This window comes from Gavialis gangeticus, unplaced genomic scaffold, assembly GCF_001723915.1.
Source record: "Gavialis gangeticus isolate Ggan-Ray unplaced genomic scaffold, GavGan_comp1, whole genome shotgun sequence".
Taxonomy (NCBI): domain Eukaryota; kingdom Metazoa; phylum Chordata; order Crocodylia; family Gavialidae; genus Gavialis; species Gavialis gangeticus.
Window position 1 is genome coordinate 150,422,824 of NW_017729032.1, and position 14,143 is coordinate 150,436,966.

Consider the following 14,143-nt stretch of genomic DNA (forward strand, 5'->3'; position numbering starts at 1 on the left):
CGCCTTGGCCTTCCTAACAGCTCGCCTACAGGCCTGAGCAGAGGAGGTATACTCCTCTTTGGAGATTTCACCCCCCTTCCACCGGGCGTACGCCGCCTTTTTGGCAAGCAGGCAGTCCCGGACGCCCTTGGTGAGCCAGGGGGGCTTACGGACACTCCTGCCCCCCTTGCCATGCTAAGGTGTCTGTGGGATCAGATCCTGACACCATCCTCCTAAAGTTGTGACAGTTACAGAACTTCCCACACACTGACTTCTACCACAGGAGAAAAAAAGCAACAACATTCTTACAAAAGTAATTACCAAAGTCAGTTGCATTTTTTGGTTCTCTTTTACCAATATTTTAGATGCTAGCATTTTGAATGAGCTCTCACAATGCAGCTTCTCCTCCTACTTGATCCACATAATCCTAGGGTTGTAAGGTTGTCTGTTAACATAAAATGAATGTAAGGATACAAATGGCAAAGACCTTAATGTAAATCTGATTTCACTACAATTGCCTAACACAGGGGTTTTCAACCTTTCTTAGGAAGTGTACCCCCAGCAGCCAGTTGTAGAGTAGGGGGAGGGAGAGAAGGTGGCTGCAGCCGCCCGCGGAGCAGGGTGGAGGGAGGGAGCTTGCACCTGCCACCCGCTGCCCAGCGCTGCCGTGCCCTGCTTTTCTACGTGCGTCTCCATGGGCTGCTGACAGGCCTCGCACATGGCAGTGGCACGGGGCAGGGGGTGGTGGAGGCGACTGCTACATGTGAAATCCCCCTCTCCCCCATATGCGGTCGGCTGGGTGGCACCTGTGTGGCCTGCAGAAGGCTACCATTGCCCTTACCTCCCCACCCTCCCATTCCTGCTCCTGGGAGGCAGCGATGCAGGGTGGTGGGTGCCGGCGCTCCATCCCTGCCCGCCCATGCAGATCCCCTAGGGCCTTTCCAAGTACCCCCAGCCTAACAATTCATGAATGCAGTAAGAAAATGTAAAACAAGTGAATGGAAGTTATTTGTTAGAGATGAATCTGTGTTGAAATCCTGAGTACAGATACCCCTAAACTTTGGAGAAGTTTAGATTCACATCCCAATCTGGTCGTGCAGGTACATCTCTACCCCTGTACAGCATGAAAATAAATCAGTGGTTGTTAACAGCAGCAGAGTCTCCCAATGCCTGAAGAAGGGTGTTTGTGCCCAAAAGCTTGCAAAGAACTTTTTTTCCAACTAGCAGTTGGTCCAATAAAGATATCATATCTACCCAAAGAACCTTGCCTGTGGTTGTTCCTCCAAATTCACATTTAAAGATCCAGGAAATGCATAACTATTAAATTAGAATTTTAAATATAATACCTGCTATCATCACTAGTCAGCCTGTACAATATATAGTTCAAAATTATTTTTTTGCCTTCTCTGTATTCTTACCTATCAAATTTTGGAAAACTCTTGTCTACTATACTAGTGTCTCTTCCTCTGTCTCTGATAAGTTTTTTTCCAGATGGTTGTTGACTGTAATAATGGAACTGTCTCTAGCTAGTCCATATATCTTTACCCGCTTAATCATATAGTTCTGTCACAGATACTAGTTGTTGCTGGGTGCATCTACATGTAAACTTTACTACAGAGCTGACTAATTAGCTCTGCAGTAGTGTCACTGTCTACACATGTGCCCCTATTAGGGCATAGTAAATTAATTAATTCTGCTGTAGGATAGTACTGTCCAGGACAAGTACTATCCTGCAGTGGAGCAGTTATGTGCACCAAAACACATGTGTAGATGGTAACCAGGCCTTGTTAGGGCACAAGTGTACTACAGTGCAAGTGCTGCTTGCTGGCTAGCCCTGCACTGTAGCACGCTTGTGCCCCAGCCAGCTCCTCTGCAGCACATTAAGCCAGGCAAAGTAGCCCTGGGCTGGCAGGCTGACTCCCTGCAGCCCCTGACAGCCAGGGCTGCTCTGCCTGAGCTTGATGTGATGCCATCCTGGGCACATGTGTAAACACTGCACCTGGGAGCAAGAAACGCCAGCACGAACCACACTAGAATTTATTGCTACCTGCTAATTGCACCCCAATGGTTGTGTCCAGATAAGCATGGCCATGCGATCTGCGGCGCCACATACTGTACGTTCACTTATTCTCCAGAGTATCCAGGGACCAAAAAAACCCGTGGAAAAAAAGTGGAGTGGTGCACATGGCGGCAGCATGCGCTGCCCAGAGCCACAGCCTGGCTGGCCAGAGCCACGCTCCACAACTGGCCAGACTCCACACAGCAGGATCACCACTGCTGCACCCTGAGAGGCCCCCAGGACCACAGGTAAGGCTGCTGGAGCCAGCCCAGTGCTACCACACCCAGGGTAACTTGCTGCACACCAGAGCACACATGGCACGGGCATTCCCCAGGGACAACTAGCAGTAGCACAAGGTGCGCTGCCACTAGTTGTCCCCAGGGAAACAAATGTCCACGCACGTCTGGATGCAGCTAACGTGAGCAAAGAGAGTCAAGCACACTGACAGCACTTAACAAATTACAATTACCTAGTATAAACAATGCAGAAAGGAAAATCTTTTAGAAATTGTGGAATGAATTAGATCAAACTAACAAGAATATACAGTCAAATGCAGAAATCGCTATTATGTAAAAATCTATTTTTTTACCCCAAGACTTGCTTTATGTTTAAAATGGAAGACCTCACGTCCAAAAGTAAAGATGCCTTTTAAATTTTTTTTATAAGCTTTGAAGTAAGGACAAGAAAGAATGTTTCTTGTCAAAATCAGGGGCAAGGCAGGGCAATCATGCCCTGCAGAATCATGCTGAAGCCAGTAGCAGCAGCTTTTCAGCTTATGAAATTTACTTTCAATAGAGATTTTGTTTGACGTTCATGCAACACAGATTAGTAATGCTAATACATACTTATGTCTTCAGATCCTTCAGTGGTGAATTATGAGCCACAGATGGCATATTTAATGCACATAACTTGTGCTTTTCTAAATATAAAATCAAAGTACTATGTGTATTAATATATCAGCTAAACTAATTATCTTATTGCATAACACTTCCTTCTGAGGACTTTAAAAAACATAATCCCATGGTCTATAATATATTTCAAGTATAGACAATAACCCTGTTATTCTTCATCCCGTTGATGGTCTTTAGGAACTGAATAGAAATGACTATTAATAGTAAAAAAAATATCTTGGGACTTGTCTATTTTTGAAAGTCTGGGAACAGGATTCATATGTTGTCAATGGAGACAGGGCCCTTAGCTTTCGAACATATCCTTAACAATAGCCTCATATTCATTATGATGTTAGGCATCAATGTAGGCATTCACTATGAACTATAATTTTGCCAGACCTGGACATAGGTTGTTTTTGGATGAGAATTTTCCAATAAAAAACACAGGAGGTGAATTCAGGGAACAGTGTTGGTTATACTCTTGTTCAAGTAAATATTTTAATGAGGTTTCACTCTGAGTGATTTTTGAACCAGGACCTAATATGGGTGGAAGTGGAATGGAGCCAAGTGGGTGGAAAATGAAAATATTTGTCTTTGGGCACCTCAGAGCATTGTATAATTGTTAAAAACATTAATTCCTCTACAAGCTGAGAATGACACATGCTTTGAGAAGAACTATGCCTTATATAAAAATCATGTGGAGTTTCTCTAGAGATGGGATGAAGTGCAGTCTCCCTGACTGATCAGTCACACATGCGTGAACTAAACAACTGCTTGCCTGGAGTCAAGTACTATGTCGTTTGCCCATTATGAGCAGAAAAACTGGGCCAATCAATCCTTTTCTTGCCTCAAACCTGATGAATAATTAAAGTAATGCCTCTAAACCACAGTGCACCAGATAATACAGAATCGGCTCTAATAAAACACATATTTCCCTTCCAGTCTGGCTTTGTTTAATCTCTTTAGCAAAGTGTGCATTCTTTCATGTAAGTGGTATATCTTGATTCATTTGTCTTTTTTTCCATCCCCTAGTCTTTCTTCCTTCTGGTCTATATTTATTCACAAAATCCTTTGCAGGAATACTGAGGGCCTAATATTGAGCCCTGACAGAGATGTCCTAAGGAGCCCAATAGGTATTTCCTGGCACAAAGCCAGCACAACCAGCTGTAATACCCTCTCCCCTACAGTAGCATCCAAGGTAAGAGAGTACGTAAATGTGTTCTGAAGCCATTTTCACCTTCCCCACTAATTATTGTGCCAACACAAAGTCCAGATAGATTGAGGGCGGAAGACATAAATGCTTATATAGAGAAAATTAATTATTGATTAATGTCCACGGATGTTCTCTAGGAATTTTGTTACGGCAATACACTGAGGGAATTACTCACCTCCTGTATCCTTCTACTTCTTGGAAGCAAATCCCAGATTTACATCAAATACTATAGCAGCACTGTTGAAAACGCAGAACCTGCCTGCATTTAAGCAAGAACTCTGTTAACTAAAACTTGAATTATTATACAACCGGACCTTGTCATGCATCCACAGGTGCATCTTAGGTAGAGCCAGGGAGGTGATCCTCCCCCTCTGTGCGACGCTGGTCAGGCCACAGCTGGAGTACTGCATCCAGTTTTGTGCGCCCCATTTCAGGAGGGATGTGGACAACACTGAAAGGGTCCAGAGGAGGGCTACCCGCATGATCTGGGGACTACAGGGCAGACCCTACATTGAAAGACTGCGGGACCTAAACCTGTTCAGCCTTCACAAGAGAAGGCTGAGGGGGGACCTGGTGACTGTCTATAAACTCACTGGGGGGGGACCAGAAGGGTTTAGGGGAGACACTGTTTCCCCTAGCACCCCCTGGCATGACAAGGAACAATGGACACAAATTATTAGAGAGTAGGTTTAGATTAGACATCCGCAAGAACTACTTCACAGTTAGGGCGGCTAGGAGCTGGAACCAACTTCCTAGGGAAGTGGTGCTGGCTCCTACTGTGGGGATCTTTAAGAAGAGGCTTGATGACTACCTGGCTGGACTCATTTGAGTCCAGTCTTTTCTCCCGCCCAGGCGGGGGGTCAGACTTGAAGATCTACAAGGTCCCTTCCAACCCTACTTCTATGATTCTATGACAAAGGAAAAGAGCACATTTTAGGACAACACTCAACCACAGAAAATGCAGATGTACATTTATTTCAGAACATTAAGAACCCCTTTGACATGTACAAAACTAAGTAAGATTAGAATACTAGGTAACTATTCTGAAATAGAAATCAGCATAAAAGGCAATGATAAACACTCTGCCAACAATGTAATTATATATAATAACAAGTTTAGACCTATCATTGTCCCTTTTTGGCTAATTTAACCTTCACAAACAATTTTCTGGCCTGATTTTCCAGGTAAGTAACCTCCTTGCCCTGCAGGTTAATACCGCAAAATTCAGTTTGAACAAATTAATTTAACAAATCATAAAATGTATAGCTTTTTCATTGCATGTGCAAACTCATGTAACACCCCAACATGTGACACAAGAACATAGTGAAACCTACAAACAAAAGTCAAGACCACTCAGGCCAAGCAGAGAAGAGAAGCTGAAATATTCTAGAGACTGAAATATGTGTCTGGTATCAACCAAGAATATAGAAAAATTGCATTTCTCAGTACAGCTTTTCTTCTTATAGCTCAGAGATTTAGAACCTGACACAACACTCCCTATTTGTGCAAAATCTTCCCAATTACTTCAGGAATCATTGCCTAACAATTGCAGCATAGGGCCTGTTGTCAATTGAAAATATACAAACATGTTTTTGGAAGGAAAGAGAAGCATGGGCACTAACAGATCAAATGATAATTAAGTTTAGAGCACTGGTGCTAAGCCTCCGGCCTATGAACTGAATCAGGCGTATGGGCATGTGTCATCCAGCCTGCAGGGCTTCCCATGGGTCTGGAAATTTGGCAGCAGGAGGGCAGTGCAGCTCTGGAAGCTCTTAACACTGTTACCAATTAACACTGCTACCATTCCCCCACCACTAAATTTCCAGACCAAAGAGGAACCTGAGGGCTGGATAACACACCCCATGCACTGGATTGCACTGATGCATGGGGGTTACTCTGTGGCCAGATTCAGCACATGGGGTCACTCTGCAGCTGGGTCTGGTTCATGGGGCCAGGCTGGCACACTGGATCAAACCCATGGACTGACCTATGCACTGATGCAACACTGGATCCCAACAGTGTAAGGACGTATCCAGGTGCTCAGGGCAAAACAAGCAGTGACTTCCAGTTATCACTGGGATTGTGAATAGCAGCAGCTGCTTTTTTTCACGCTTCTCCCCTGCAAAGTCAGCACTGGAGCAGTTGTCCCTATCTTCACCCCCTGCTGGATTCAGCCTGTGGGCCATCCCTGTGCCACACATCCAGCCCATGGGGCCAGAAGGTTGAGCACCACTGGTTTGAACTGGTTCGGAGAATGGATCTGATTGGTTAGGGACAGACATTCAGAAAGTCAGAGCCTGAATTGATTCAATCTTTGAAGTTTAGTCTAACCTGGCTAGAGTGAACCAATTTGCAAGTGAATAGACCAGGGGTAGGCAACGTTTTTTGGCCGGAGTACTGAAAAAACAAGGTAGGCTCCAGCACCTTGGTAGGTGCTGGAGCCCCGATGTGCTGGAGCCCAGAGCAGCTGTTTGCAGCCTCCCAGCTGCAGCTGGCCCACGGGGCCCATTCTGCTTGCAGCAGGGCTTGCAGCCTCCCAGCTGCCTGATGGAAGCACCCTGGCCTCCGTGGCTGGCAGCAGCTGCTTAGAGCCTGGGCTGGTGGTGATGTGCTGAGCAAAATGGCCTTGTGTGCCATGCTCCGCATGCATGCCAGGGGTTGCTGACCCCTGGAATAGACATTCATAAAATGCAGGCACATGCCTGCAGTGGCTGAGGCCAGGCATTGGGGGGCGCTAGAGCAGCCCTTGGCTGCAGGGAAGCTGTCCTGGGGGGTGGGATGGGGAGATGTGGCCAGCCCTGGAAGTAGCTTGGAGTGAACTGACTTAATTTTAATTCCCTCTTCCCTGTCCCACTGGCATGGACCCAAACTGAGGTCCACCACATGCTACCCCCTTGCTGATGCAGTGGCAGGGCTGGGGCACAGCCAGACACCAGCTGACATGGCCCCTGAGGCAGTCTGCCTGCCCTGACTGGCACCACTGCCTGGACCAGGCAACCAGCAGAATAAGCCCCCTCTTGTCTCTTCCTCCAGACACCAGAGGGAGGGAGGAATAACCTCAATGGCCCCCAACTCTGCCACTAGATCCTCACACACTGGGACACCTTGACAGGGGCTGCAGGGTCACTCCCCACTCGCCACTCAAGCCGGCATGGCCTGCTTAGGCAGGGGGCAGGGTTATTCCTCCCTCACTCCAGTGTCTGGTGGAGGGGGCAGGAGGAGGATTATTCTGCTGCTCCCTCCCTGCAAGGAGTGAGTGGTGGTGGCAGTGCTCAGGGTGAGTAGACCCCGCTGCAGTCCCCCAGGGGCAGAGGGGGCAATAACCCTCCTCTCTGCTGCCCACCTAAGGGGGCCATGCCAGCTAGCCTCTGGCCCAGCCCCTGCTGCTGGAGCAGTGAGGGGGGAGCGACTCTGATGGGGGCTGCAGCCCCTGTCACAATGTCCTGGAGTGCAAGCCTCTTCCCAGCAGTGGAGTGGCACTGTGGGATGAGGAGAGCTGCCACAGACTGCGCAGTGCAAGCAGTGGCGGCACTAGGGGCCCTTGAGGGACCTGTGGCCCCCTCTGAGCCATGGTGCCGCTGCCTGCCCCATGCAGTCTGCAACAGCTCTGATCGCCACTCATGGGCCCCACTGCTGAGAAGAGGCTCACATTCCCCAGACACCAGGACGGGGGTTGCTGCCCCCATCAAGGGCCCTGCCCCCTTGCTGCTGCAGCGGCAAGGTCAGGGACCTGGCCAGAGGCTGGACCGCAGAGCCCCTGAAGTGAGGGGGCAGGGAGGGAGGTTATTCCTTCCTCCCTCCCACATCTGGCAGAGTGGGCAGTGCTTGCTTCTGCTCCAGTGCTCCAGTGCTTGCCCCATGCAGGGAGTGGTGGTGGTGGTTGGAGTGGGCAGACACTAGCTGCAGTGCCCCAGGGCTAGAGGGGGGAATAATTCGTCCTGCCTGCCCCTCTGCCTCAGGGTCCATTCCGGCTGGCATTTGGCTGCGCCCCAGACCTGCCACGGCAGCAGTGAGGGGCAATCACCCGGCAGACCCCAGCTCCAGTCTGTGCTGGTGGGACAGGGAGGGGGAAATTAAACCCCTCCTTGGCCAGTTCACTCCAGGCTACTGCTGGGGCTGGCAATGCCCCCACTGCTGGAGCAGCCAGTGGAGACATGCAGGTCCATGCTGGTAGGATGGGGGGAGGGGTGCGGGAAGCAAAATAAAACTCTTCCCTGCTCCCTTCCAGGGCCAGCCTCTGGCCAGGCCCCTACCCCTGCTTGTCTCTGCTCTGGCTGGGGAGCAAAGGGGAGGGGCCAGCCCTGTTCCACTGTAATAGAGAGCACAACCCAGCCCAGAGAGCATGTTGGGATGCTGGGGGACTCTGGTTGAACTTAAATCAGGAAGTGGTCTGGGACAGAAGTTGCATAAACTGGTTTGAGTTCAATCAGTTAAAGTCAGATACTACATTCAACCAGGATTATCTAAAGCCAGTTTCAGCCATTTTGTAACTGGTGCACTGGACTTATGTCCTGTTACAGGTTTAAACCAGTTTCTGATCACTTAAACCAGTTTATGTGCAACTTCCATCCCTAGCCATTGTAATCTTTTATAACTCCTAAAATTAATAGTCAAACCAGATCTCCCATCTTCACCAGTCCCATTATACTTGACCTTCTTACGTGAACATTTATTATTATAATGCTACCTGTAAGAAACTTGCAATAATTATGCAAGACAAAAATGCACTTGCAAAAAAAATGCTCTTCCCAATTGCTCAGCTATGTTGCTGCCATGTTACTCTTGAAAAGTCAGCTCCATGCATTTAGAAACAAGCCTGTTATTTGAATCTGAATGCTAAAATGCATGCATATTTGACTGGCAAAAAGTTCCTTTTGATTATTTTTAAAACAGACTTGACTAAATGAACAAACAAACTACAAATATATTAATGCACTGTTATGGTTGAACACAGGAAGTCAGATATTAGACAGATCTCAAGGCACGAACAGATGTAACAGTTGTACCACATTAAAACAGGTAGTGGAGGACCTACTATAGTCAGAAGAATCTGTTGTAACTATTTCATCTGTCTGCTTGTATCACACAGTAACGGAAGATTAAACCACAGCAATTTACCCTAGAATGAAATAGGGTCAAGTTACTGAAATTTACTTTATTTTACTGTTGTCAGCTGGAAATTGTGAATTAACTTCTAATTTATTTAAACAAGTTCTTTCTCTAAATTTACATTGGTTTAATTGAATTTATAATCTGGTTAGGGAATGAAGATTTTCAAGTACTCAGAGTAACATTAATTAATTACTTAATTTAACTAGTACTAAAAAAAGCTGAACATTCCTCAGAAAAAAAAACCATCATTTGAATGAAAAAATTAGGCAGAATCAAGCCTTGGACTTTTTCCCCAGCCCTATCACAATGAAGAAAGTGTTCTAGAGAGAGAACACAGACAGTGTGGAGTAATTTTTACAAGTGCAGTAGCTCCTTGGGAGAGCTTAAGCTGCTCAGAACTGCTGAGGATAATGAAAAACCAGCCTCAGGATGAGGAAACTGCACATGGCTCCTTTGTGGCTTATGCTGAAAATGGTGCCAACTGTTTACTGGGCACAGCTGAATATCAGCCCATTATGTTCTCTGGCAAATACAAGTTCTTGGCCCTATGTATAAAAGCAGACACTTTATCCAATAGGCAATGTAGTCTTTCATTACCATCTGTGGGGAATTTGCAGGTGTTAAATTAGCTGCGGGAGGATTCCCATATGTTTCCTGCATGCAAAAGAACCACATTAAGAATTACAAGGAAAAATGCATTTGCAAATTGCATATACATGGTGAGGGCTAAAGAGTTCAAGCCAGGATCTTTGAATAAAATCAGTTGTGGATCAGATTTAATTTACTGTGGTTTTCTTCTTTGGTTTAAAACACTGAGACTAAGAACTGCAATCCCAGTGCCCTAATATGATTCCTGGGGTTTAATTACACTCTCATGTAGGCCTCAGTCCTGCAAAGTGTTGAGTAATCTCAACCTGTGTTAAAACCACTGGATGTTTGAGGCTACTGATCACATGTCAGGATCAGGTTATTGGCATAACTGTACAGAACATCTTTGCCATCCGTGGAGTTATCCTTGACTTACACCTGTGAACAGAGAGCAGTACTACCATGACTTATTTTAAATACTATAACCGGATAGGCAGAGCAGGAGAACAGTAACAAATTGTCTAACTTGAAGGACCTAGATGTCCTGGAGTTCTCATTTTTTAAAGATAGTAAGTCCATTCCTTTTCTTTATAAAGATTGGGTAGAAAAGCATAGGCAGTTGGATCTTCAGCAGAAAGCTAAGAGGAAGGCAGCTAAAAGCACATAAATACACATTTTTTTAAACCTGTTAAGATGCATACTAACCATCTCACTAATCCTCCTCAAAATCCTTAGTCCAACCTTATGATAAGGTTGTAAAGGAAACTATTACATGTTTTGGTTTTTGGGTAAGACAGCGAAAGAAGTTGGTTTGCTTATAAAATAATTGACTAATTCTATGTATGGATGGCAAAAACCTTTTTGTTACTGTTGTGTGCCTTGTTCTACAGCATACATTTTCAAGAATTAAATAGACCAGCTGGCCATGTGAAAGATTAGAACAATTTCTTTCTTCTGTTCTTAGACAGTATGTACTAATCTATTTTAAAAAGCATTTGTTTAGAACATAGATGAATTAGTACAAACTTTGGACCTGATTCTGCAGTTCTAATTCATGTAAGTACTATTTAACCCTCTACAATGTTTTACTGAATATTATTACTCAGGCAAATAAAGGTTTGCAGTTCTGATCTTTGGATTAGAATACTAGAGCTACTAAACAGGTGAGCATGAGTTATATTCATACAGAGCACTACTCATATTTGGCCATTATAAATACTTTCTTAAAAATTCCTGCTATAAAAACAAACTATGATAGACAAACTTTTTTCCTGTGTTCAGAAAAAATGTAATTGAACCTGATGATCCAAGGTGTGCCAAACTGACCCTTACAGGACAGATGATCATGGTGCCTCCAGAGGAAATGGAATTTGCCAAGCAAGCACTGTTTTCCAGGTTTGTATGTAATAGTTATATAATATAGTAAAGCTTAGAATTTTGAGACCAATAAATAATGATGTAGGCAACTGGGACTGATTATCCCATAAGGATCAGACCTAGTCTTTTTGTGCTGGGCCACGGACTATGTCAATCTAAAATTCTACCCATCACCACTTATACAGGACTTTAGGACTTCTTTGTACTCTTGGGACAGTCAAATAGATTATATAAACAAACAGAACTAAATATAGTTCTTATAGAATCTGCTTTTAATTCTAGGATTTATGACTTTTGGTTAGTCTTTCTTTAAGACAAGAGTGTGTCATTTAACCACAAATTAAGGAGCAGTGGGATGTCTTTAGCCCTCATAGGAGATCAAGGAAGCATCCCAAATGCCTCCTGTGCTCCCAGGAATGCAAAGACTGGACACCTGTTACTTAAGTCCTATCCTCCATGCAGCAAGACTGCTCTGTTGGCTAGTGCATAGGGAGTCAAAATGACAGCCCTTTTTTTCCATCACTACTTGTGAAGTAACATGCAATCTCAAAAGAAGCAGAAGATCCAATGCTTTTGGAAAGCAGGATCTGAATTCTACAAGGCCTTTAAGTGGGTTTATGTATTGGAATGAACAGAAGAACCTCATGCTGTCACCCAAGTTTTTTCACCCTTTAAAGGAGCTTGGGTTCCCATTGCTACCTTGCTCCTACTTACTGCCAGTTTAGAACAACTTGGGCTTTACAAAGAGAGAAGACAAATACTGTTGAATGATATTAACTCTTTCAGATTAGAATTTTTTTTAATCCTTTCAGACATCCAGTCATAAGGAAATGGCCTCGTAACTATGAATGGTTCTTCATGAAGATGAGTGTTGAGCATGTCTGGCTTCATAACTGGTATGGAGGTGTTTCTACTATTGCAGTGGAAGAATATTTCAAAGGAGTTCCAAGTAAAGCTTAATTAAGCTTTGAAAAAGAATTTTTCAGAGTTTGTTTTCAAAACACTTTAAGCACCATGTTGTTGAATGATCATTTTGCAGTGACCATTTTTTGTTTAAGTCTTCAAAATAAATCCATCTTTTTTTAAATAGAACAGAATGAAAATGAACCAATATGGACAGTTAAATTAAAAATCAGCTGTGGATAGTAAACCTAAATTGCATTCTTGCAATTTCATATAGGATATCTGTTTAAAAATGTTTTGGATCTGCCTGTTTTGATTTTTATTGCCATGCCCTCACATGCTGATTATGACATATACTAAATATAGTGTTTTGATTCACAGAAAAACAAATTGCCTATAAAAAAACTGCTATGTATAATGAAAGTATTATTGTTATTTGCTCTTTCTTGTTTTCTGGACATTCTAACCAAAATAATGCTAGCTGCAACTATAAAGAAATGTTTTGTTTATATTTTTAATGAAGCTGTTTTCATTTTGGTATTTACATATTCATTACACACTTGCGCTAACAAGAGAGTGAAACATTCTGCCTGAAAATTGAGAAATGGGGATGCAGAAATGTAATCCCTGCCTACTTTTGTAGTGGCAGAATACATGCAGCTCAAAGAATGCAAATTTAGTTCGTCACACCTAGTAGTGCAAGGGAAATGAAACAAGCTAAAGGGTCAAACAGAAAAATCAGACCCACCACAGGATAATCCCAGTGCAAGGATAAACATTCTTTTTAAAGAATGTAGTCTCTGGTAAGCCTGTTTTAGATTATTGATAGGAAAATTTCTGTTGCTGGTTTTTCACATCCTGTTTCTCCCTCAGTTTTATTAACTCATTCCTGTTCCTGACCCTAGTATTGTGTAAATAAGTTGGGGCGGGGGGTTAAGTCTACCTGAAATTTGTCTTCTTAAGGCAAGTCTTGGAGGTAGTTTTCAATCCAACAACATATTACTTCCTCACTGGGAAGTCAAAGCTTCACTGAAAAATATGTAGTGGAATAGTGCTAGGGGAGTCTAAGACAGCTTTTTCAGTCCTTAGTCCTTTTAAAAAATAGTCTGGTCATTTTATTCTACAACCCGTGACCTAAGGCATCTTAATGGAAATGGTTAGGTGGTTTTAGTGGATACTTTATCTCTACAGGTTGCAAGGAATGTGTATATGCTTACTGTTAAAATATACAGCAGAGACGAGCAAGAACTACAGACTTGAGTTTTGTGTGCCTAGAATGGAAAGTGCGTGTCGTACAGCATTCCCAGGTGGAAGTCCTAAAGGCCTGATACTAGCTACTTCAGAGACAGCCCCAGACACATGCCTAGTTTTTGTAAGCAGACAAGGTTCTTTGGGTAAATCCAATATCTTTTATTAGACCAACTCAAATAGTTGGAAAGAACCTTGTCTGCCTATGTCTTTAGACCAACACAGCTACAACCAACAACCCTATGCTGAGTCAATCCATTAAAAGAATATGTTGTTTGTTCTCAGGCCCTGTGTAATCTTAAAAAAAAATGAGAGTGTATTTCCTATGATATCAGCAATGGCGAGAGCTGACTGCAGACAAACTGATGCCTGTAATCACCATGTTAATTAGACTTCCATAAAGGTAACTGATGTATTGATTGAAATGACAACAGCAATTTTTCTAAACCATCATTAGTAATAGCAAGAAAGCTACAGAAATTGTCTCTTGTCCAGTCAGGGCTTCAAAGGAGAGAAAAATAAGGGAATCCAGTCATGCTGGCTGTGCTGTGATTGACTGGAAAGCTACTGGCTATGCTCTGCAGTTGTACTGAGAGAGGTTACAGAAGATCAGTTGATTCTACAGTAATCATCTTTAAACAGATCTTGAGCTCTGTTGCCATATGCTTGCCATATTAACATTGTTTGCATGAGGATTTTTGCCAAATACTTTGCACTTTTGTACAGCCAGTTCAGGTCCACCAGTAGGAGCAATGTTAGATTCACCATGCCTCA

At 43.9% G+C, this 14,143-nt stretch overlaps 1 protein-coding gene across 1 annotated transcript in view; it reads left to right on the forward strand.

Moving 5' to 3' along the window:
* CREG2 (cellular repressor of E1A stimulated genes 2) overlaps positions 1-12,526 on the forward strand; it is a 23,710-nt gene extending 11,184 nt beyond the window's left edge. Inside the window, exons 3-4 of the mRNA XM_019525372.1 lie at positions 11,123-11,236; positions 12,031-12,526. Coding sequence (XP_019380917.1) covers positions 11,123-11,236; positions 12,031-12,178 — 262 coding nt within the window. The 3' untranslated portion in view covers positions 12,179-12,526. The remainder of the gene's footprint in view (positions 1-11,122; positions 11,237-12,030) is intronic.
* Positions 12,527-14,143: the final 1,617 nt, after the last annotated feature.